General features: G+C 44.9%; 1 protein-coding gene across 1 annotated transcript in view; it reads right to left on the bottom strand.

Annotated features, from left to right (window-relative positions):
• Nucleotides 1-23,972, bottom strand: part of LOC126106735 (luciferin sulfotransferase-like) — a 102,283-nt gene that overhangs the window by 67,561 nt on the left and 10,750 nt on the right. The window contains exon 2 of the mRNA XM_049913111.1: nt 3,087-3,186. Within this exon, the coding sequence (XP_049769068.1) occupies nt 3,087-3,186 (100 nt within the window). The remainder of the gene's footprint in view (nt 1-3,086; nt 3,187-23,972) is intronic.

Here is a 23,972-nt window from a genome sequence, read left to right as displayed (position 1 = left end):
ATGGTGCGAGATTCAGGCTCTAGGGAGGATGAGTCAGAACAGTCCAACGAAGTACTGTGAGCTTCCCGTTGGGGCGCAGATCTGAGTGAGGCCTTGCCTCCTCATGGAGAAGGAGAAGTTCGTTTGCATTTTTGTGACGATGAATGGGCTGAAGTCGTTTCCTCAATTTCCTGGGGGTAGCACAATATACCTGACAGATGATCGTAGCACCATAAGGAAGAACATAAAACAGAATAATCCCATCAGAATCCCTGAAGGCCCTCACCATGACTTTACCAACTGAGGGTGTAGCTTCGAACTTGAAACGTCCCCTTTGAAAAATTATGAATGACAGTGCTGGAAAAAATCTTACTTTATTTGATTTTCAAACAGCTGAGCAAAACTGAACGTACTCAGACAGTTCTCTCTTCCCTTATTCTGATCATCACTAAACTGACACACAATATTTTTAGCGCAACGCAATCTTACTTTCAATAATCCCTACAAAAGAATGGCGCTGACTAACAATAACCTATACCTTTCATGAATCACTTTCCTCACAAAAATCTTCGTTACTCTACTGCAATACAGCGAGCGCCAATACTGACAGCTAAATAAAAGGTTCTAACTACAGAAGGCACTAACTACTGATAGACATAGTCAGCAAATGAAAGATTTGGATAGAGAACAAACGATGTATTTACCTTAATAGTGTTCAAAAGACGTAATATATATATATATCAGTTCATGACATCCAGTCTTACAAATTTCCTTTTTCTGACGGACACACGTCCAGATTGTCCGCTCTCAAAACTCTCGCATCTCTCTGCCCACATCCACCACTGCTGGCGGCTCACCTCAAAATGTGCAACGCTACGCGCTGTTCACATCCAACTGCCCAACACTACACAAGCGAATATTCCAATAATGAGTCCAACCAGCCACAGACTGCACGCAATGCAGTCAGCGATTCTCATACAGACCACTACGTGGCGTTACCAACATAAGAACCGAAACAGCCTACTTACAAACTTTTCCTTAGGAGGAGAGGTGGTATGGTGCCACTCCATGGATTGCCGTTTTGTTTCCGGTTTGAAGTTATAAACCCATGTTTCATCGCCTGTGACGATGTTCGACAAAAAATTATCGCGATCAACCTCGTAATGCGCAAGCAGTTTTGGACAGATAGTTCCTCGTTGGTCTTTATGATCTTTCGTTATGCGGCAAGAAACCCAGCGGGCAAATACCACTAACTACCCGGACCGGTGGTCGAGGGTGTCAGCACTGCCAACAGAGATGTCCAGTTGAGTATCACTGTGTTTGACTGTGATACACTGATCAACGCGAATGAGAGTGTCCGCACGTCCCAACATTCCAGGGGTGACAGAAGACCGTATGCTGCTGGCCGACCGGCATGCGGGATATTGGACAGGGGATGTCAAATTGATTCCATATTTTTAGATTTCCAGAGGGCTTCGACACCGTTCCTCACAAGCGTCTTCTAAACAAACTGCGTGCCTACGGAGTATCACCTCAGTTGTGCGACTGGATTCGTGATTTCCTGTCACAGAGGTCACAGTTCGTAGTAATTGCAGGAAAGTCATCGAGTAAACCAGAAGTAATATCCGGCGTTCTTGAAGGAAGTGTTATAAGCCCTCTATTGTTCCTGATCTATGTTAACGACATAGGAGACAATCTGAGTAGCCGTCTTGGATTGTTTGCAGATGATGCTGTCATTTACCGTCTTGTAATCAGATGATCAAAACAACTTGCAAAATGATTTAAATAAGATATGGTGTGAAAAGTGGCAATTGACCCTGAATAAGGAAAAGTGTGAAGTTATGTGAATAACTTCACACTTTTCCTTATTCAGGGTCAATTTTGCATTCACATGAGTACCAAAAGAAATCAGCTAAATTTCGACTACGCGATAAGTCACACAAAACTGAAGGCTGTAAATTCAACTAAATACTTAGGGATTACAATTACAAATAATGGAACCCACACATACATACAGTATTGTGGGTAGAGGAAACCAAAGACTACGATTCATTGGCAGAACACTTAGAAGGTGCAACAGGTCTACTAAAAAGACTGCTTACACCACGCTTGTCCGCCATATTCTAGAGTACTGCTGTGCGATGTGGGATCCGCATCAGGTGGGACTGACGGACGAGATGGAAAAAGTACAAAGAAGGGCAGCTCGTTTTGTATTATCGCGAAATAGGGGAGATAGTGTCACAGACATGATACGCGGAGTGGCAATCATTAAAACAAAGGCGTTTTTCGTTGCGACGAGATCTTCTCATGAAATTTCAATCACCAGTTTTCTCCTGCGATTGTGAAAACATTCTGTTGGCACCCACCTACATAGGGAGAAATGATCATCACGATAAAATAAGAGAAATCAGGGCTCACACAGAAAAATTTAAGCGCTCCTTTTTCCCGCGCGCCGTTCGAGTGTGGAACGGTAGAGAGACAGATTGAAGGTGGTTCATTGAACCCTCTGCCAGACACTTTATTGTGAATAGCAGAGTAATAACGTAGATGTAGATGCAGATGTAGATGCAGGTCTGCGCTACCTTGTCGCGATGATACAGATGCCACGCCCAACGACTCACCGTGCTTTTGCTCATTGCCAGTTCTCTGTAGACATTGTGCTCTGGTTGTGCGCCAAAAGAAACTTAAAAAAAGCTCTCTGCTTGGAACGCACCTGCGTCACAGACGCCATATTGAAGACTCCGTATAGCGCCCCCCCCCCCCCCATCTGTCTAAACTTTATGAAAGTACATGGGTTGAAGCGGGAATATCCCACGCTGTCCCGCAAAATTTTTCAATCGAAACTGGTCAGGAACAAAAGTGTATTGCATTACTTATTGAATACCCGTCGTACATCATCTATGCGATAGTAAATATAATGTCTATTTCACAAAATATAACTCGTTGCTGTAACGTGAGGAAAATAACTCAACAAGCCATGTTCATAGCTCTGCAAGTGTAACGTTACTTACACAAATCTATCTAAATAAACATTTCCTCCACTCACTATTTTGCAAGTTGCATTCAAAACCACCTTACCTGAAACACCCCGCACGTGTTGTACTTACTCTAGGAACGGAAATCTTTCACTAAGCGGTGTCTGCTTCGCCTTCTCCAAGTCGCAGTCATTCATGAGTAACCACACCATTTCCTGACTCCACGTAGTTCCTGTCGCAAAAAATACAGTATGGATAAGCACATCTATTTCGCAACAAACAAACGCAGTTCAAATGGTTCAAATGGCTCTGAGCACTATGAGACCTAACATCTGAGGTCATCAGCCCCCTAGACTTAGAACTACTTATCTCTAACTAACCTAAGGATATCACACACATCCATGCCCGAGGCAGGATTCGAACCTGCGACCGTAGCAGCAGCGCAGTTCCGGACTGAAGCGCCTAGAACCGCTCGGCCACCGGAGCGGGCCATTTGCCTTTCCATAAGTAAACACCATTAAACGAAGTGTTAACGACGATTAAATTACGCTCTGTGCTTAGCTCTGCCAGGAGGCTTCCCCTTTCATTCCTTTCCTCTAGTCCCTGTTCACCTACTATTTTTCTTTCTCTTCCTTTTCCTAGTATCGAATTCCAGGGAACTGATGACCTCAGATGTTAAGGGGCTCCGGAAAGGCTCAAAATCATGAAAAGTTCAATTTTTACTTTTTTGCGTTTTCTGAATCTGCAGACTATTACCTTTTAATAGATATATAATTTATTCAATTCTGAAGACTACAACTATTTTTTTTAAATGTGTTCTACATGGGAGTGACCCACTGTGGCGCTGTTAAACTTCTGTCAAATGGTGTTTTTATTAACGTCCGTGTTCATCAGGTACATTTTAGTGATGTGAGATAAAGTATGTGTTGTGGCTAACCTGTGATGGTTCAATATATATCGCTGGTGTGATTGTCGATTGTTTCATGTTTATTTACTCTGTCGTTATCTCGAAAATATTCGTAATTAATTCTATTTCTTGAGTCTCTGTTTTGTTGAAGTATAATAATGAGTAAAAGTAAAGTTATTAGAAATCCTCTGAAGGCTTTTAAGAAAAGGAGAAATGTTGGAAAGCCAAAGGTATGTGTTATTACTGTAAATAATAACGTTCTAACATGGTACGAGCGATGCTTGCTTTAGACAAGGAACGCCTTCAGGCTGCAGACAGGGCTGGAAAGAGTCTAGAAATACAAGCAAGAGTAAACAGGAGGAGGAACAAGAGGAAGCTGGAGGAGGAGTTTGCAGAGGATGAAGATAATCCATCCTATGGACCTGGAATGCACTAAAAAGTTAATCCAATCTTTGTCGCTCAATTCCCAAAATTTTTATTTTCTCATACTAATTATATGTTTTCTAAGGATCTTCCACACATATTTGTTTCAAACTTTCAGTAAATGTTACACAGTACCTTCTGCATAATTTAACACAGCCTTTTTCCAAAAAACTGTATATTTTTGAATATATAAATAAAAAATTGCAAAAAAATGTTGTGAATTTTCATTACAATTGAAAAAAAATCATCTTTAATAACTGAACTAAAATTTTGTAAAATCCCTGTGCTAAGTTGTAGCCCATATTCCAATAAATAATCTGTAAAAAGTTCAACTTCCTACCTCAAATACTTTGTGAGGAAAGATGTAATTTATAAGCGTTATTTTAACATTGCAAGTATAGGGCGTTCCGGAGCCCCTTCAGTCCCATAGTGCCTAGAGCCATTTGAACCATTTTTTGAAAGGCAAATGGCAACGGGCGGCGGGCAACTACGTTGTATCGGGAGACTCATCGCCGCCGACAACGACCAATAGCATTAAAAGTTTGCAACAGTGTTTCGCCGTTTATTTGAGACACGGTGGTTTCAGGAAGCAGGAAATCATGAAGGACGTACGCGAAATGTTCGGACACCAGACTTGGAGGAAAATATGATTGACACTGTGGAAAGCGACAGCAGTGTCAGCACCGGGCAGTTGGTCCTCCAGTACAGGGTAAGCCAGACGACCGTGTGGAACATTCCCCGTGACAATTGTTACTACCCTTATCACTTACTGCGTGTGGAGGGCTTACTAGCGCCACACTTCCCACATCTGGAGCAGTTTTGTCCCTGGGTTCTTCACTAGACAATCACGATTCCGGGATTTGAGCCATCCAACCTATTCACAGACGAGGCGACTTTTGCGCGGAGTTGTATCTTCAACTTTCATAACAGTTATCTGTGGGACAGCATACAGGACCCCCATGGTATGCTGACAGTGATTCATCAGCATCGATGCAGCCAGAATGTGCGGGCTGGGATAACTGGCGACCCAATTTTGGGGCCAGTCTTCCTGCCACGTCGCCTAACAGGCCGGAACTATCCGTGTTTCTTGCGGGCGACTTTGCCTCTCCTGCTAGAAGAAGTGCCACCGATGATTCGAAGGGTTACGTACTGCTACTTGACGGTGTTCCAGCCCATTTCGCCGTTAACGTCCGGTCGCATCTCAGTCGTGTCTTCCCTGGTCGATGGATCGGACGAGAGGGTCCAGCTGCATGGCCTGCTCGTTCACCGGATCTCAACCAGTGCGACTTCTGGTTATGGGGCCCTATCAAAAGTATCGTGTATGCAGAGCCCATTCCAATAGTGGAGACACTGTAGCAGCGTTATCATGCTGCCTTTGACACTGTTCGGTTGCAGCCTGTCCGATGTGAACGTGTGGGACAGAACACGCTACGCCGCGTACACACATGCACTGAGGCACATGGAAACCATTTTCATCACATACTGTGACTGTGGCTGCACGGCGCAGAGCGCGTTAGACAGCAGTTTCTGTAAGAATGTATGGTCTCTGGCATGGAAACCGTGCATTTTTAGACATAAGTTCATTAGAGCTTTCTTGTTCCGTATCCTCTCATGGATCGATCCCTACAGTTTGTAGACGGTGGAGAAAATCACCCTGTATATTACGGAAAAATACGTGGTTTAGTGAAGGGACATGCCTGGAGCGATTTTTTCATTTAAAACTCGCTATTGTTGAATTTATGGAGCGGAAATGAGTGCAGGAACGAAAATTAGAACATCCAGAATGATTTGCAGACCACGTATTTTATAAGTGGACTTGACCACACACTGTTCACCGTAAGACGTTGCAAGGTGAGAAACAACTTCGCTTTAATTCGACGGGGACGCATTTAAAAAGAAAACAGTGTTGTAGAAATGGGCTCTGAAAAACACAGTCCAGTTCTCATAGGTCACTGGCGTTAAAGAAAATAGGAAGTTTTGAGAATTCATTTTGGCATCGAAAGTATTGCACGGACAGTTTCTTAAACGTCTGAGGAGACTGCCAGTGTTACACCTATTTCGGACATGTTTTCGAGACCGTTAGCACTTTCAGTTGAAAGCGTTCCTGTCCATGAGCTGATTGATCCGCGGGATAATTTCCGTTTTAAAGGAAAATCACTTTAACGTTACAGCTCTCCAGGACGTCTACATTGCTTTCTCCAGGTAGTTTCTACGTCTCCATAATGAGGTTGCTAATGTGCTGCTATATTTCGACCCATAGCTGTGTGTCAAAGACATTTTTTTTTTCGACTATGAAAGTAAGGAAGTCACGATTACGCAGCAGCCTTACTGCGAAAATGTGTGAATTTTTTCTCTGCTTCTGTCCATATAACGACAAGTTGACCAGATAAAAATTCTATGTGTTTTGTGGACCAAAGTCCGCCTCCGGTAGCTGAGAGGTCAGCACGAAAGAATGTCAATCCTAAGGGCCCGGGTTCGATTCCCGGCTGGGTCGGAGATTTTCTCCGCTCACAGACTGGGTGTTGTGATGTCCTAATTATCATCATTTCATCCCCATCGACGCGCAGGTCGCCGAAGAGACATCTAATCGAAAGACTTGCACCAGGCGAACCCGACGGGAGGCCCCACTGGCAAGACACTTACATTTAATTTTAGTGGACCAAAAATGAATAACTGATACTGAAAATAGCAGTTGTTTGTGATATGTATTCTTGAGAAATGTGAAATATAAAAGCGAGTCGTACATGGTGCAACTGCTTTGCATTTAAATGGGATTGTGAAATCAGCAACTATTTTTACACTTTTACACACACCAGCAGCTTTAAACCATACATATGTAGACTCAGTCTCATTCGACTTGCCTACATTATGATACGTTACAACTAGAGGCATACTAGAACTAAAATAATATGTTCCAATGTCCCTGGCGAGCGGTATAGCCACGCGGTCTAGGGGGCCTTGCCGCGGTTCGTGTGGCTCCACCTGTCGGAGGTTCGAGTCCTCCCTCGGGCATGGATGTGCGTGTTGACCTTAACGTAAATTAGTTTAAGTTGGATTGAGGAGTGTGTAAGCCTAGGGACCGATGACCTCAGCAGTTTGGTCCCATAGGAACTTACCACAAATTTCCAAATTTTTCCAATTGACAAGAACAGGGGAAAGAATACAGTAGAAGAAGAATGGGCACCTTTGAGAGACGAAATAGTGAAGGTAGCAGAGAATCACGTTCAAATGGTTGAAATGGCTCTGAGCACTATGGGACTCAACATCTTAGGTCATAATTCCCCTAGAACTTAGAACTACTTAAACCTAACTAACCTAAGGACAGCATACACACCCATGCCCGAGGCAGGACTCGAACCTGCGACCGTAGCAGCCTCGCGGTTCCGGACTGCAGCGCCAGAACCGCACGGCCACCGCGGCCGGCAGAGAGTCAAGTAGGTAAAAACAAGAGGGCTAGTAAAATCCTTGGGTTGACCAGAAAAGCGGTAAGCAATGACGTCACATGTGCTGAAACATTCAGGGCCAAGCTTATCTTTAAAGACACCACAACGTACTATAGCAGCTGTTATCCACCCACAACCATGTTACGCAGCATCATTCTTCGTAGAATGAGATATTCACTCTGCAGCGGAGTGTGCGCTGATATGAAACTTCCTGGCAGATTAAAACTGTGTGCCGGGCCGAAACTCGAACTCGGGACCTTTGCCTTTCGCGGGCAACTGCTCTATCATCTGAGCTACCCAAGCACGACCGACGACCCGTCGTGCTTGGGTAGCTCAGATGGTAGAGAACCTGCCCGCGAAAGGCAAAGGTCGCGAGTGCTCTACCATCTGAGCTACCCAAGCACGACTCACGACCCGTCGTGCTTGGGTAGCTCAGATGGTAGAGCACCTGCCCGCGAAAGGCAAAGGTCCCGAGTTCGAGTCTCGGCCCGGCACACAGTTTTAATCTGTCAGGAAGTACCATTCTTCATAAATGTAAAGTTCACAACACCCCCAACAAATAGCGATGGGTGTGTGTGTGTGAGCTATTTCTGGGCATCTATGTGAGCCGCAGCTCATGACTTGCTGTGCAACACTGACAAGGGGAGGGAGGCGACGACGTTTGGAACGCGGATTTACTGCACACTTCGTACAATCGTAGTACTCCATGAGGACAACAAAATGTGTAAGCAATAGCGCGTACTTCTCAAGTGTTATTGCGGAAATCGCAAGATAATTTCGGTCGTCGAATATTTATCTGTGCGTGGCCATTTTAACCATGAAGCGGCTGCAGCCGAGTGCTGCCGGCACGGTAGCTCAGCGTGTTCGGTCAGCGGGCTAGCTGCCCTGTGTAATAAAAAAAAACTGAGTTAATGGATCAACAGCGATCTGAAACGGGTGTCTTTAGACGTCTGCCCGGAGCAGATACAACGAACGAAAACGTACAAAATGAGATTAACCCAGATAACCCTGACGTCCTTGTTGAAGTACGATGTCACTCACTGTTGAAATTATTTATTTTTGCGAATAAGGCATTGTTGCAACGGACTGTGACGCATTGTTATATGAAGTAGGCAGAGTCAGTTGCGCGCTGCGACAGTCAGTTTGACGGTGTCGTTCATAGTGAGTGACAAACTGTGTCTTGAAGATAGGGCCGATTTTACCATGGACGAACTGACTGACCTTGTCATCGATGGGTATGTATATTTTCTTTCATATTGCGTCAATAATTCTGAAACTTGTCATATAATATCTTAAAGAACTAACCTATATTATTTATGGGTTTATATTACGATTGAAAGTTTTCGTCAGTTCTAATTCAATAATGTTTTCAACCGTCCTTCCAGAAGGACGTCAGGGTAATATGTTGTCATTTTGTATTCACAGAAAACGATGTACACTGATGGAACTTTTGGACATGTTAGAATCAGAAGATGAGGAAAGACCTAATGCTGGTGTGAATGTAACATTACACCCGCCTCTAAATTCAACTGATGACGTAACAGATGAAGATTCTGGTGCTGAAGAAAATCCAAGTGTAGATAAATTACCAGCAAGTCAGCTCAATGCTACTGCGCTTTGTGATTTGGCCATTTTTACCAATGGTAATGCTGTGAATGCAACAAGGAAACAATCCTTCACCTCTGATGTTGTTCCAGGACCCTCCATCAGTACAAAAACAGCAACAATAACAACAACCACAAACAAACCAGCAAGGCTATCGAAGAATAAAGTTCTAAACCTCAAGAAATATAACTGGAAAAGTGGTGAAATTGTTAATCCTACACCTGTATGGCCTATAATGTTCACAGTTGGAATGAAGAAAGAGCGAACACCGCTTGAATATTTCCAACAGTTTTTTGATAACGAAGTGCTTCTAATGATGGTCACATACACAAACCAGTACGCAGCCAAGAGAAATAGACTAGGTGATTGTTCAGAAGATGAGATGTTGGTCTTTATTGCAATACTTCTTCTAAGTGGATATGTAACAGTGTCACGCAGAAAGATGTACTGCCAATCAGATAAAGACAGTCACAATGAACTCGTAACAAATGCCATGTCCAGAGATCGATTTGACTTCATCTTTTCCAATTTGCATGTATGCAACAGTGACAATTTAGATAAATCAGACCGTTTTGGGAAAATCCGCCCATTACTGTGTATGCTGAATGATAGATTCAAACAATTTGCGGCTCACGTGCGGCATCATTATGTCGATGAATCGATGGTCCCATACTTCGAAAGTCACGGGTGCAAACAATTCATAAAAGGGAAACCAATCCGATACAGATTCAAATTTTGGTGTGGAGGCACAAGTGGTGGATATATTACTTGGCTCGAACCCTACCAGGGAGCTGGCACGTGTAGTAAGGATTAGGAAACGAAAGGTATGGGTTACGGTGTGGTAATGACTTATGTTGACCAGTTACTTCCACATGTTCCATATCGAATATACTTTGATAACCTCTTCACCAGCGTTGAACTACATGACCTAAAAGAGAGGGGCGTCGAAGCAACAGGAACAATAAGAGGAAACAGAGTTAAGAATTGTACTCTACCACCTGTAGAAAAAACGATAAAAGAAAATAGAGGATCATATGAAGTTTGTTCTGACTCAGCATCCGGGATTTCCATTGTACGTTGGAATGATAACAATGTTGTTACTGTAGCCACCAACTTTGACAGAGTGCAACCACTACGCTCTGTAGCAAGATTTTCCAGGGAACGAAAGAAAAGGATTAGCGTGCCTCAACCTAACTTCACTCCTACAATACTCATATAGGAGGCATAGATCGAGCTGACCAAAATGTATCCCTATATAGATGCTCCATAAGAGGGAAAAAGTGGTATTTCCCGATCATTGCACATTTTATAGACATTGCAGAGCAAAATGCCTGGGATCTTTACAAGCACAACGAAGAACCCATAGATCATCTGACATTTCGTCGTCGAATTGTCACTGCAACTCTTGAAAGTCACAAAAGAGTCACTACCAGGAGAGAACGTCCTAGTAAGAGGGCAAAACTAGATTCTAGATTTGATGGAAGAGAACATTACGTTGCTGAATTACCAACGGATGAGGTAACAAAAAAGAAGCAGCAGCTGAAATGTCGAAGTTGCCACAAAAAAACTACTACTATGTGCATAAAATGTGACGAACCACTTCATGTTTGTTGCTTTTTGTCTTATCATACTACTGCATAAAATATGTGTATAGGTTAGTTTCTTTGTTTTTTGTATTTATTAGCTGTTTTAGCCTATAATTCAATTTATTTATGTTTATTTGAAAGTATAAAAACCGAAACAAGTTAATTGCGCAATGTCATATACTTTAAAAACATGTTCCCTTACTGTCCTGACGTCCTTCTGAAAGGACGCACATTTTTGGAAATACTACATAAAAATAAATACTCAAAATTGTTTTTAGTTTCTTCCTTACAACCTTGTGAATGAATGTAGATAAGATATAAATCAATTTTGAAAAATAAAAATCAGGACTATCTGGGTTAAAAAGAAAAAAAAGCGTGGTCAGTCTGACCGTTTATTACCCTTTAAAATAAAAGAACTGAGCGAACGAATCATTGAACTAACTGAACGGGTATCATCGGACGTCCGGCCTGAAGAAATTCAACGAACAAAATTTTTTTTTAAAGAGTTTAGCGTTCAAGCCGCTGGATCGTTGGATCGAGTTCCGTTAGTCAGTTTTTATTTTTATTTTGAACACAGTAATTGTCTTTATTATTTATATTACAATTGATATAATGGGAAAAATACGTGTAGTCGGGTGAAATTTTATTAAAGTTACAATGTTATTTGGCAGTCTACTAATTTTTATTATCACAAATAATGTAATAATCATAACTATCGACTGGTAAACGACCAAATGCATAAAGTCATATTGAAAATGTATACTTGTCCCTGATTTGAGAAATCCCTTATACATGGAAGGAGCCCGAAGCAACTTGTTACCTCCCAGTTTTGACCGGCATAGACGGCTTTCGAAAGATGTACAATTAATCGTCGCTTTCGACATTACGAGTTTTCGTAAAAACATGGAAAACATAAAGTTAAACAGCAACGCATACGCACAGAAAACGTCAAACCTTGTTAACATTGTCAATGGGTCAAATGGCTCTGAGCACTATGGGACTTAAGTTCTGAGGTCATCAGTCCCCTAGAACTTAGAACTACTTAAACCTAACTAACCTAAGGACATCACACACATCCATGCCCGAGGGAGGATTCGAACCTGCGACCGTAGCAGTCCCGCGGTTCCGGACTGAGCGCCTAGAACCGCTATACCACCGCGGCCGGCTATTGGTTATGCAGTATCGAGTGTATTTTAATAGGGTCTTCCGAGAAGCAATTTCTCGTTCTCTTTCGAATAAATACGAACAGTTTTGAAGACACGGACAAGCATACATTTTCAGTATCACTTTATGCGTTTGGTCGTTTACTAGTCGATAGTTGTGAATATTAAATTATTTGTGATAATAAAAATTAGTAGAGTGCCAAATAACACTGTAAATTTAATAAAAGTTACACGTATTTTTCCATTATATCAATTGTAATATAAATAGTATAGAAAATGACTGTGTTGAAAATAAAACAAACTGACGAACGGAACTCGATCCAGCGGCTTGAACGCCAAAAACTATTTTTTTAATACATTTTGTTCTATATTGTTCGTTGAACTTTTTCAGGGCGAAGACCGATGACACCCGTTCAGTTTGTTCGTTCATCCGTTTTCTCAGTTTTTTTTATTAGAAAGTGAAGCTAATGCGCTGACTGAACACGCTTTTTTTTTCTTCTGTTGATCTCATTTTGTTCTATATTGTTCGTTGTATTTGTTCGTGGCGGACGTCCAATGACACCTGTTCAGATTGTTTGTTGATCTGTTCACTCAGTTTTTTTTATTACAGAGGGTAGCGAAACCCTCTGACCGAACACGCTGAGCTACTTAGAACTGTGTGCCGGACCGAGTCTCGAACTCGGGACAACACGCTGAGCTACCGTGCCGACACCACTCGGCTGCAGCCGCTTCATGGTTAAAATGGCCACGCACAGCTATATATTTGACGTCCGAAATTATCTTGCGATTTTCTCGGCAACGCTTGAGAAGTACGCGCTACTGGTTACGCATTTTGTTGTCCTCGTGGAGTACTACGAGTGTGCGAAGATTACAGTAAATCCGCGTTCCAAACGTCGTGGTCTCTTCTTGTGAGCCATTTGAAATATGGCGGCAGTTCAAAATCTGCCTTTGGTAACGGCAGCGGTGCTCGTTTTACTCGACCGCTGCCGGAGGTTTCGTGCACTTCCGGTTGCACAAAGGCGCCGATAAGGCTGCTTGTAAGCTATAAATAGCAGTGCGTAATCAGTATTACCATCTGACTTGCGGAAAAGTATCATCCACACAATTCCGAAGACGGCAAGAGCTGACAAGTGCGAGAATTGTCGCACAATCAGCTTAACAGCTCATTCATCGAAGCTGCTTACAAGAATAATATACAGAAGAATGGAAAAGAAAATTGAGAATGCGCTAGGTGACGATCAGTTTGGCTTTAGGAAAAGTAAAGGGACGAGAGAGGCAATTCTGACGTTACGGCTAATAATGGAAGCAAGGCTAAAGAAAAATTAAGACACTTTCATAGGATTTGTCGACCTGGAAAAAGCGTTCGATAGTATAAAATGGTGCAAGATGTCCGAGATTCTGAAAAAAGTAGGGGTAAGCTATAGGGAGAGACGGGTCATATACAATATGTACAACAACCAAGAGGGAATAATAAGAGTGGACGATCAAGAACGAAGTGCTCGTATTAAGAAGAGTGTAAGACAAGGCTGTTGCCTTTCGCCCCTACTCTTCAATCTGTACATCGAGGAAGTAATGATGGAAATAAAAGAAAGGTTCTGGAGTGGAATTAAAATACAAGGTGAAAGGATATCAATGATACGATTCGCTGATGACATTTCTATCCTGAGTGAAAGTGAAGAAGAATTAAATGATCTGCTGAACGGAATGAACAGTCTAATGAGTACACAGTATGGTTTGAGAGTAAATCGGAGAAAGACGAAGGTAATGAGAAGTAGTAGAAATGAGAACAGCGAGAAACTTAACATCAGGATTGATGGTCACGAAGTCAATGAAGTTAAGGAATTCTGCTACCTAGGCAGTAAAATAACCAATGACGGACGGAGCAAGGAGGACATCAAAAGCAGACTCGCTATGGCAAAAAAGGCATTTCTGGCCAAGAGAAGTCTACTAATATCAAATACCGGCCTTAATTTGAGGAAGAAATTTCTGAGGATGTACGTCTGGAGTACAGCATTGTATGGTAGTGAAACATGGACTGTGGGAAAACCGGAACAGAAGAGAATCGAAGCATTTGAGATGTGGTTCTATAGACGAATGTTGAAAATTAGGTGGACTGATAAGGTAAGGAATGAGGAGGTTCTACGCAGAATCGGAGAGGAAAGGAATATGTGGAAAACACTAATAAGGAGAAGGGACAGGATGATAGGACATCTGCTAAGACATGAGGGAATGACTTCCATAGTACTAGAGGGAGCTGTAGAGGGCAAAAACTGTAGAGGAAGACAGAGATTGGAATACGTCAAGCAAATAATTGAGGACGTAGGTTGCAAGTGCTACTCTGAGATGAAGAGGTTAGCACAGGAAAGGAATTCGTTGCGGGCCGCATCAGACCAGTCAGTAGACTGATGACCAAAAAAAGAAAAATCAGTATTGGCACAGAGCTCGGCTGCTGCACACGCAGGTACATTTGATGACTCAAGGGATGCCGCATTGTTATAGGAGGAGAAGGCGCTCAGGAGCCATTGTTTACAAGTCACCTGACAATGTAACAATGCGTTCATAGTTACCCCTTCCCCTCCCTCAGACAGCGTCAGCCATTTCAAAAGATGACTAAAAAAAAAGTTTCGAACAGTGGAAGCACTGGTGGGACAAATGTATCAGTTGTAATGGAGAGGATTTTGAAGGAGACAAGGTTGTTTTGCAAACAATTTGAAAATATATAGCTTTTAAAAGATAATTCGGTTTTTTGTTTTGTTTTGGGGCGCCCCACGTACTCTATGTGGTCATAGGTTTCCGATATTTGCTGATTTCTGTCGACTGAGGACGTACGAGACGCAACAGTAGAGGAACCAAACAGAAAAGGCAGATGGGATATGTAATTTATTGTTCCTCCAGCCATTACTTTTGTGCCTATCAATTTTCTGTCGGTACTATCTGCTGTGTATACGAAAAAAAAAGAATAAGCCTTCTCCGTCTCAGTAATAATACACTACTGGCCATTAAAATTGCTGCACCACGAAGCCAGCTGCAGGTGGTGGCACATGTCGGCACTAATGACGTGTGTCGCTTTGGATCTGAGGAAATTCTCTCTGGATTCCAGCGGCTATCTGATTTGGTGAAGGCTGCCGGTCTTGCTTACGAGATGAAGGCAGAGCTCACCATCTACAGCATCGTTGACAGAACCGACTGCGGACCTTTGCTGCAGAGCCGGGTGGAGGGTCTGAATCAGAGGCTCAGACGGTTTTGCGATCGTGTTGGCTGCAGATTCCTTGACTTGCGCCATTGGGTGGTGGGGTTTCGGGTTCCGCTGAATAGGTCAGGAGTTCACTACACTCAGCTGGCGGCTACACTGGTAGCGGAGGCTGTGTGGCGTGGACTGGGCGGTTTTTTAGGTTATAAGGCCTCGGGAAAGTACGGGGTGAGCTGCAATCTCAAAGGGTGCATGGCAAATACACGAAGTGCTTGTATCAAGGAACAGTCGGAATTGTAGTTGTAAATTGTTGTAGTTGTGCTGGGAAAGTCCCTGAGCTTCAAGCGCTAATAGAAAGCACAGAAGCAGAAATCGTTATAGGTACAGAAAGCTGGCTAAAGCCTGAAATAAGTTCTACAGAAATTTTTACGAAGTCTCAGACGGTGTTCAGGAAAGATAGATTAGGCAGAATTGGTGGTGGAGTGTTTGTGTCTGTCAGTAGTGGTTTATCTTGTAGTGAAGTCGAAGTAGATACTCCGTGCGAATTGGTATGGGTGGAGGTTATACTTAACAGCCGAACTAAGTTAATAATTGGCTCCTTCTACCGACCCCCAGACTCCGATGATATAGTTGCTGAACAGTTCTGAGAAAATTTGAGTCTCGTAACAAATAAATACCCCACTCACACGGTTATAGTCGGTGGGGACTTCAACCTTCCCTCGATATGTTGGCAAAAATACTTGCTCAAAACCGGTGGTAGGCAGAAAAGATCTTCCGAGATTGTCCTAAATGCTTTCTCCAAAAATTATTTCGAGCAGTTAGTCCACGAACCCACGCGAATTGTAAATGGTTGCGAAAACACACTTGACCTCTTAGCCACAAGCCGGCTGAAGTGGTCGTGCGGTTCTAGGCGCTGCAGTCTGGAACCGCGAGACCGCTACGGTCGCAGGTTCGAATCCTGCCTCGGGCATGGATGTGTGTGATGTCCTTAGGTTAGTTAGGTTTAACTAGTTCTAAGTTCTAGGGGACTAATGACCTCAGAAGTTGAGTCCCATAGTGCTCAGAGCCATTTGAACCATTTGAATCTTAGCCACAAACAATCCAGAGCTAATAGAGAGCATCATGACTGATACAGGGATTAGTGATCACAAGTTCGTTGTAGCTAGGCTCAATACCCTTTCTTTCAGATCCACCAGAAACAAACGCAAAATAATGTTATTTAAAAAAGCGGATAAAGTGTCACTAGAAACATTTCTAAGAGACAATCTCCATTCCTTCCGAACTGACTATGCAAATGTAGACGAGATGTGGCTTAAATTCAAATATATAGTAGCAACATAAATTGAGAGATTCATACCTCATAAATTGGTAAGAGATGGAACTGATCCCCCATGGTTAACAAAACAGGTCCGAACGCTGTTGCAGAGGCAACGGAAAAAGCATGTGAAGTTCAGAAGAACGCAAAATCCCTAAGATTGGCTAAAATTTACAGACGCGCGAAATTTGACACGGACTTCAATGCGACATGCCTTTAATAGGTTCCACAACGAAACATCGTCTCGAAATTTGGTAGAAAATCCGAAGAAATTCTGGTCGTATGTAAAGTACACTAGCGGCAAGACGCAGTCAATACCTTCGCTGCGCAGTGCCGATGGTACTGTTACCGACGACTGTGCCGCTAAAGCGAAGTTATTGAACGCAGTTTTCTGAAATTCCTTCACCAGGGCAGACGAATGGAATATTCCAGAATTTGAAACACGAACAGCTGCTAGTATGAGTTTCTTAGAAGTAGATAGCTTAGGGGTTGCGAAGCAACTCAAATCGCTTGATACGGACAAGTCTTCAGGTCCAGATTGTATACCGATTAGGTTATTTTCAGATTACGCTGATACAATAGCTCCCTACTTGATAATCTTGTATAACTGCTCGCTCACCCATAGATCTGTACCTACAGATTGGAAAATTGCGCAGGTCGCACCAGTGTTAAAAAGGGTAGTAGGAGTAATCCATCGAACTACAGACTTATATCATTGACGTCGGTTTGCAGTACGGTTTTGGAGCATATACTGTATTCAAACATTATGAATCACCTCGAAGGGAACAATCTATTGATACGTAATCAGCATGGTTTCAGAAAACATCGTTCTTGTGCAAGAGCGCGAAATCCCGAAGATTGGCTAAAATTTACAGACGCGCGAAATTTGACACGGACTTCAATGCGAGATGCCTTTAATAGGTTCCACAACGAAACATCGTCTCGAAATTTGGTAGAAAATCGCACGAAGTAATGGCCGCTATCGACAGGGGGTCTCAAGTTGATTCCGTATTTCTAGATTTCCGGAAAGGTTTTGACACCGTTCCTCAAAGTGACTTCTAATCAAGCTGCGGGCCTACGGGGTATCGTCTCAGTTGTGCGACTGGATTCGTGATTTCCTGTCAGGAAGGTCGCAGTTCGTAGTAATAGACGGCAAATCATCGAGTAAAACTGAAGTGATATCAGGTGTTCTCCAGGGAAGCGTCCTGGGACCTCTGCTGTTCCTGATCTACACTCCTGGAAATGGAAAAAAGAACACATTGACGCCGGTGTGTCAGACCCACCATACTTGCTCCGGACACTGCGAGAGGGCTGTACAAGCAATGATCACACGCACGGCACAGCGGACACACCAGGAACCGTGGTGTTGGCCGTCGAATGGCGCTATCTGCGCAGCATTTGTGCACCGCCGCCGTCAGTGTCAGCCAGTTTGCCGTGGCATACGGAGCTCCATCGCAGTCTTTAACACTGGTAGCATGCCGCGACAGCGTGGACGTGAACCGTATGTGCAGTTGACGGACTTTGAGCGAGGGCGTATAGTGGGCATGCGGGAGGCCGGGTGGACGTACCGCCGAATTGCTCAACACGTGGGGCGTGAGGTCTCCACAGTACATCGATGTTGTCGCCAGTGGTCGGCGGGAGGTGCACGTGCCCGTCGACCTGGGACCGGACCGCAGCGACGCACGGATGCACGCCAAGACCGTAGGATCCTACGCAGTGCCGTAGGAGACCGCACCGCCACTTCCCAGCAAATTAGGAACACTGTTGCTCCTGGGGTATCGGCGAGGACCATTCGCAACCGTCTCCATGAAGCTGGGCTACGGTCCCGCACACCGTTAGGCCGCCTTCCGCTCACGCCCCAACATCGTGCAGCCAGCCTCCAGTGGTGTCGCGACAGGCGTGAATGGAGGGACGAATGGAGACGTGTCGTCTTCAGCGATGAGAGTCGCTTCTGCCTTGGTGCCAATGATGGTCGTATACGTGTTTGGCGCCGTGCAGGTGAGCGCCACAATCAGGACTGCATACGACCGAGGCACACAGGGCCAACACCCGGCATCATGGTGTGGGGAGCGATCTCCTACACTGGCCGTACACCACTGGTGATCGTCGAGGGGACACTGAATAGTGCACGGTACATCCAAACCGTCATCGAACCCATCGGTCTACCATTCCTAGACCGGCAAGGGAACTTGCTATTCCAGCAGGACAATGCACGTCCGCATGTATCCCGTGCCACCCAACGTGCTCTAGAAGGTGTAAGTCAACTACCCTGGCCAGCACGATCTCCGGATCTGTCCCCCATTGAGCATGTTTGGGACTGGATGAAGCGTCGTCTCACGCGGTCTGCACGTCCAGCACGAAAGCTGGTCCAACTGAGGCGCCAGGTGGAAATGGCATGGCAAGCCGTTCCACAGGACTACATCCAGCATCTCTACGATCGTCTCCATGGGAGAATAGCAGCCTGCATTGCTGCGAAAGGTGGATATACACTGTACTAGTGCCGACATTGTGCATGCTCTGTTGCCTGTGTCTATGTGCCTGTGGTTCTGTCAGTGTGATCATGTGATGTATCTGACCCCAGGAATGTGTCAATAAAGTTTCCCCTTCCTGGGACAATGAATTCACGGTGTTCTTATTTCAATTTCCAGGAGTGTAGCTTCTCCACGAGAAATGGCAGGAGGTGACGTCACACAACTCGTAGAGCACCACGCCCACGTTAACCAACTCGTCCTGCGTGCCGACGGTATAACACTGCAGTCGCTGACGTAATGCAGAAACTGAGCAATTTACCTGACGGCCAAAGCGCCATTGTCATTGGTTTTGGGTCAATGGCGGAAGCATTTCCGAAATGAATAAGTCTGTAAACTGTTCGCATGCCGCCGTGGTTAGACTATATCGTTCATGGCAAAGTGATGCTATCCAAAGCTGGCGTCGAGGCAGCTGTGATGCACCATGTGCCATTGTTGTGTACATAGATCCGCGTAGTCAGCGCGCACACAACTTTCCCACAACTAAGCACAACAGTGCAGGCGCAGCGCCTGTCTGTCTCTGCACTATGAGATGGCGCTGCCTTAGAGACGGACCAAATTCTGCTTCCGCTGATCTGCGTATTAATATGTAACGCAGCCACTGAGATTGCACATAACATAGAAGCTTTTCTCCTCGCGGATCACACTCGCGCAGTGATACCTGAACGCGTGAGGTGTTATAACAAATGTACAGACCTCTGATTAGTCAGTCTGCATTTGTCTGCACCAGTCTGTACCAGTCTGCTTTAGCCTGTAGTCAAGTTTCAGTCTGCACCGAAGAAGATATATTCCTGTACATAGCCATGAAGATAAATGTATAGACACTTTGTCAAGTATCAGAGATATGTGAGAATAGGATTAACGTACCAGGACCAAAGGAACTTCAGATTGTCAATTGTAAATAGCATCCAGAATCAAGTTACGTGATGTTTATGCTTGTTATTATTTTAATAAATGTGTGTGAAAATTAATCAAGCTCTGTTTAAAGTTGGTCACCGTCAATCTGCTACTCTAAGCGTGCAAGTGGCATTTCTATTGTCTGACCTAACGGCAGAAGATAAACACGCCACGATAAGACCACGAGACATATTGCTGACACTCGCCTACTTCGTTAGAGCGACAAGTCAAATAATCTGATGGTGTGTGTACGGAAGGTCTTACAGTACGCACACCACAGCCGTAGACGACACGGACGAACAACGCCTGCGGAGACGTGTACGGACGAAAGGACAAGTAAGTCTTGGGCAACTGACCGCCCAGATGATGTTCAGCGAATGTTTTAAACCCATGCTGACTGCTGTCCATCGGCGACGGGGGCTGGAATCTGCATGACGTATCACAACTGTACGACCACTGCGTGACAACAGGTGACCTTTTCAGATGAATCGAGTTCGTGCTACATCGGACAAATGACCTTTGGCGTGTGCGGGGAGAAACGTCTGAAAGCAATCACCCTGCAACAATAAGGGGTATGGCCCACGCCGGAGGAGGGAGCGGTATAGTGCGGAGGATGTTCTAGTAGCATTGTCTGGGTGACCTCGTCATTCTGGAAGCCACAACTGATGAACACTAGTATGGTTCAAATGGCTCTGAGCACTATGGGACTTAACTGCTGTGGTCATCAGTCCCCTATAACTTAGAACTACTTAAACCTATTTAACCTAAGGACATCGCACACAGCGCCTAGAACCGCTCTGACACCCCGGCCGGCAACATAGTATACATCAATCCTTGGGGACCTTGTCCAACCCTACATGGCAGAAAATCCACAGAGATTCTGGTCGTATGTGAACTATGTTAGTGGCTAGAAACAATCAATGCCTTCTCTCCGCGATAGCAATGGAGATGCTATCGAAAGTAACATGTGGTGTTTGGTAGAATTCGAATTTATACTTTTGTAATGCGAAAATATGCAACCTACATGTTGCTGCCTATCAAAGTTCTTTCCAAAACACCTATTTCTCCCCCTAAGTTTCGTTATCTAAAGTGCCGGGAAATTCTACACCCATGTATAAAAACATAACCATTCAAGGGATTGATAAGTTTTACAATTCCGACGGAAAATCTAATGTCATTTAACATGGAAGAAGTGTGTTTTCACCCAGGAGAAACTGTATTTTTAACCGGGAAATCTGGGAAAAATCCGGGAATTATTTTTTCCTTGTCCGTGTGTACACGCTGCTGCAGAATGGCATCTTTGAGTAGAGTAATGTGCCTGTAAGATCAATATGTTAGCTGTTTTCTTCTGCAATATGTTCATTTGAGAATAGTATTTCTCTCTACAGAGCAGAGACACAAATAATAAAACTGCTTTTTATTGCGAAATGGACGAGTAGAAGAGAGTACGGTAAGCGCTCGCAAGGCGGTAACTAACCGTTTATGTAAGGGCCGTAAGCGCTTGCAAGGCGGTAAACTGACCGTGTTTGTAAGTGCCGTAAGCGCTCGCAAGGCGGTAAACCGACTGCCTAACGTGTTCGGACCCATTTGAACTTGTCCTGTGAGGCACAGAGGTGCGACTTGGACGAACTTTGAGCAGCATCTGTCGGAAAAAGGTGCAACTAGAGAATACATGTCCCTCCCGCCGCCTCGTTACCTTTGTGGAGTAAGTATGGCACAATGGGTGAACACTAGTATGGTTCAAATGGCTCTGAGCACTATGGGACGTAACTTCTAAGGTCATCAGTCCGTTAGAACTTAGAACTACTTAAACCTAACTAACCTAAGGACATCGCACACATCCATGCCCGAGGCAGGATTCGAACCTGCGACCGTAGCGGTCGCGCGGTTCCAGACTGTAGCGTCTAGAACCGCTCGGACACCCCGGCCGGCAACACTAGTATACATCAATCCTTGGGTACCATGTCCATCCCTACATGGCAGAAAATCCACAGAGATTCTGGTCGTATGTGAACTACGTTAGCGACAAGAAACAATCACTGCCTTCTGTGCGCGATAGCAATGGAGATACTATCGAAGACAGTGCTGCCAAAGCAGAATTACTAAACACAGCCTTCCGAATTGCCTTCACAAAAGAAGACGAAGTAAATATTCCAGAGTTCGAATCGAGAACAGCTGCCAACATGAGTAACGTAGAAGTAAATATCCTCGGAGTAGTGAAGCAACTTAAATCACTTAATAAAAGCAATTCTTCTGGTCCAGACTGTATACCAGTTGGGTTGCTTTCAAAAAATTGGTTCAAATGGCTCTGAGCACTATGGGACTTAACAGCTGTGGTCATCAGTCCCCTAGAACTTAGAACTACTTAAACCTAACTAACCTAAGGACATCACACACATCCATGCCCGAGGCAGGATTCGAACCTGCGACCGTAGCAGTCGCGCGGTTCCGGACTGCGCGCCTAGAACCGCGAGACCACCGCGGCCGGCGGATTGCTTTCGGAGTATGCTGATGCCTTAGCTCCATACTTAACAATCATATACAACCATGCGCTCGACGAAAGATCCGTACCCAAAGACTGGAAAGTTGCACAGGTCACACCAATATTCAAGAAAGGTAGTAGGAGTAATCCACTAAATTACAGGCCCATATCGTTAACTTCGATATGGAGCAGGATTATGGAACATATATTGTGTTCGAACATTATGAAATACCTCGAAGAAAACTGACACACAGTCAACATGGGTTTAGAAAACATACACTCCTGGAAATTGAAATAAGAACACCGTGAATTCATTGTCCCAGGAAGGGGAAACTTTATTGACACATTCCTGGGGTCAGATACATCACATGATCACACTGACAGAACCACAGGCACATAGACACAGGCAACAGAGCATGCACAATGTCGGCACTAGTACAGTGTATATCCACCTTTCGCAGCAATGCAGGCTGCTATTCTCCCATGGAGACGATCGTAGAGATGCTGGATGTAGTCCTGTGGAACGGCTTGCCATGCCATTTCCACCTGGCGCCTCAGTTGGACCAGCGTTCGTGCTGGACGTGCAGACCGCGTGAGACGACGCTTCATCCAGTCCCAAACATGCTCAATGGGGGACAGATCCGGAGATGTTGCTAGCCAGGGTAGTTGACTTACACCTTCTAGAGCACGTTGGGTGGCACGGGATACATGCGGACGTGCATTGTCCTGTTGGAACAGCAAGTTCCCTTGCCGGTCTAGGAATGGGAGAACGATGGGTTCGATGACGGTTTGGATGTACCGTGCACTATTCAGTGTCCCCTCGACGATCACCAGTGGTGTACGGCCAGTGTAGGAGATCGCTCCCCACACCATGATGCCGGGTGTTGGCCCTGTGTGCCTCTGTCGTATGCAGTCCTCATTGTGGCGCTCACCTGCACGGCGCCAAACACGCATACGACCATCATTGGCACCAAGGCAGAAGCGACTCTCATCGCTGAAGACGACACGTCTCCATTCGTCCCTCGATTCACGCCTGTCGCGACACCACTGGAGGCGGGCTGCACGATGTTGGGGCGTGAGCGGAAGACGGCCTAACGGTGTGCGGGACCGTAGCCCAGCTTCATGGAGACGGTTGCGAATGGTCCTCGCCGATACCCGAGGAGCAACAGTGTCCCTAATTTGCTGGGAAGTGGCGGTGCGGTCCCCTACGGCACTGCGTAGGATCCTACAGTCTTGGCGTGCATTCGTGCGTCACTGCGGTCCGGTCCCAGGTCGACGGGGACGTGCACCTTCCGCCGACCACTGGCGACAACATCGATGTACTGTGGAGACCTCACGCCCCACGTGTTGAGCAATTCGGCGGTACGTCCACCCGGCCTCCCGCATGCCCACTATACGCCCTCGCTCAAAGTCCGTCAACTGCACATACGGTTCACGTCCACGCTGTCGCGGCATGCTACCAGTGTTAAAGACAGCGAT

This window comes from Schistocerca cancellata, chromosome 10, assembly GCF_023864275.1.
Source record: "Schistocerca cancellata isolate TAMUIC-IGC-003103 chromosome 10, iqSchCanc2.1, whole genome shotgun sequence".
Classification (NCBI taxonomy): domain Eukaryota; kingdom Metazoa; phylum Arthropoda; class Insecta; order Orthoptera; family Acrididae; genus Schistocerca; species Schistocerca cancellata.
Note: the sequence above shows the minus strand (reverse complement) of the source record. Positions and strands in the feature narration are given on the sequence as shown.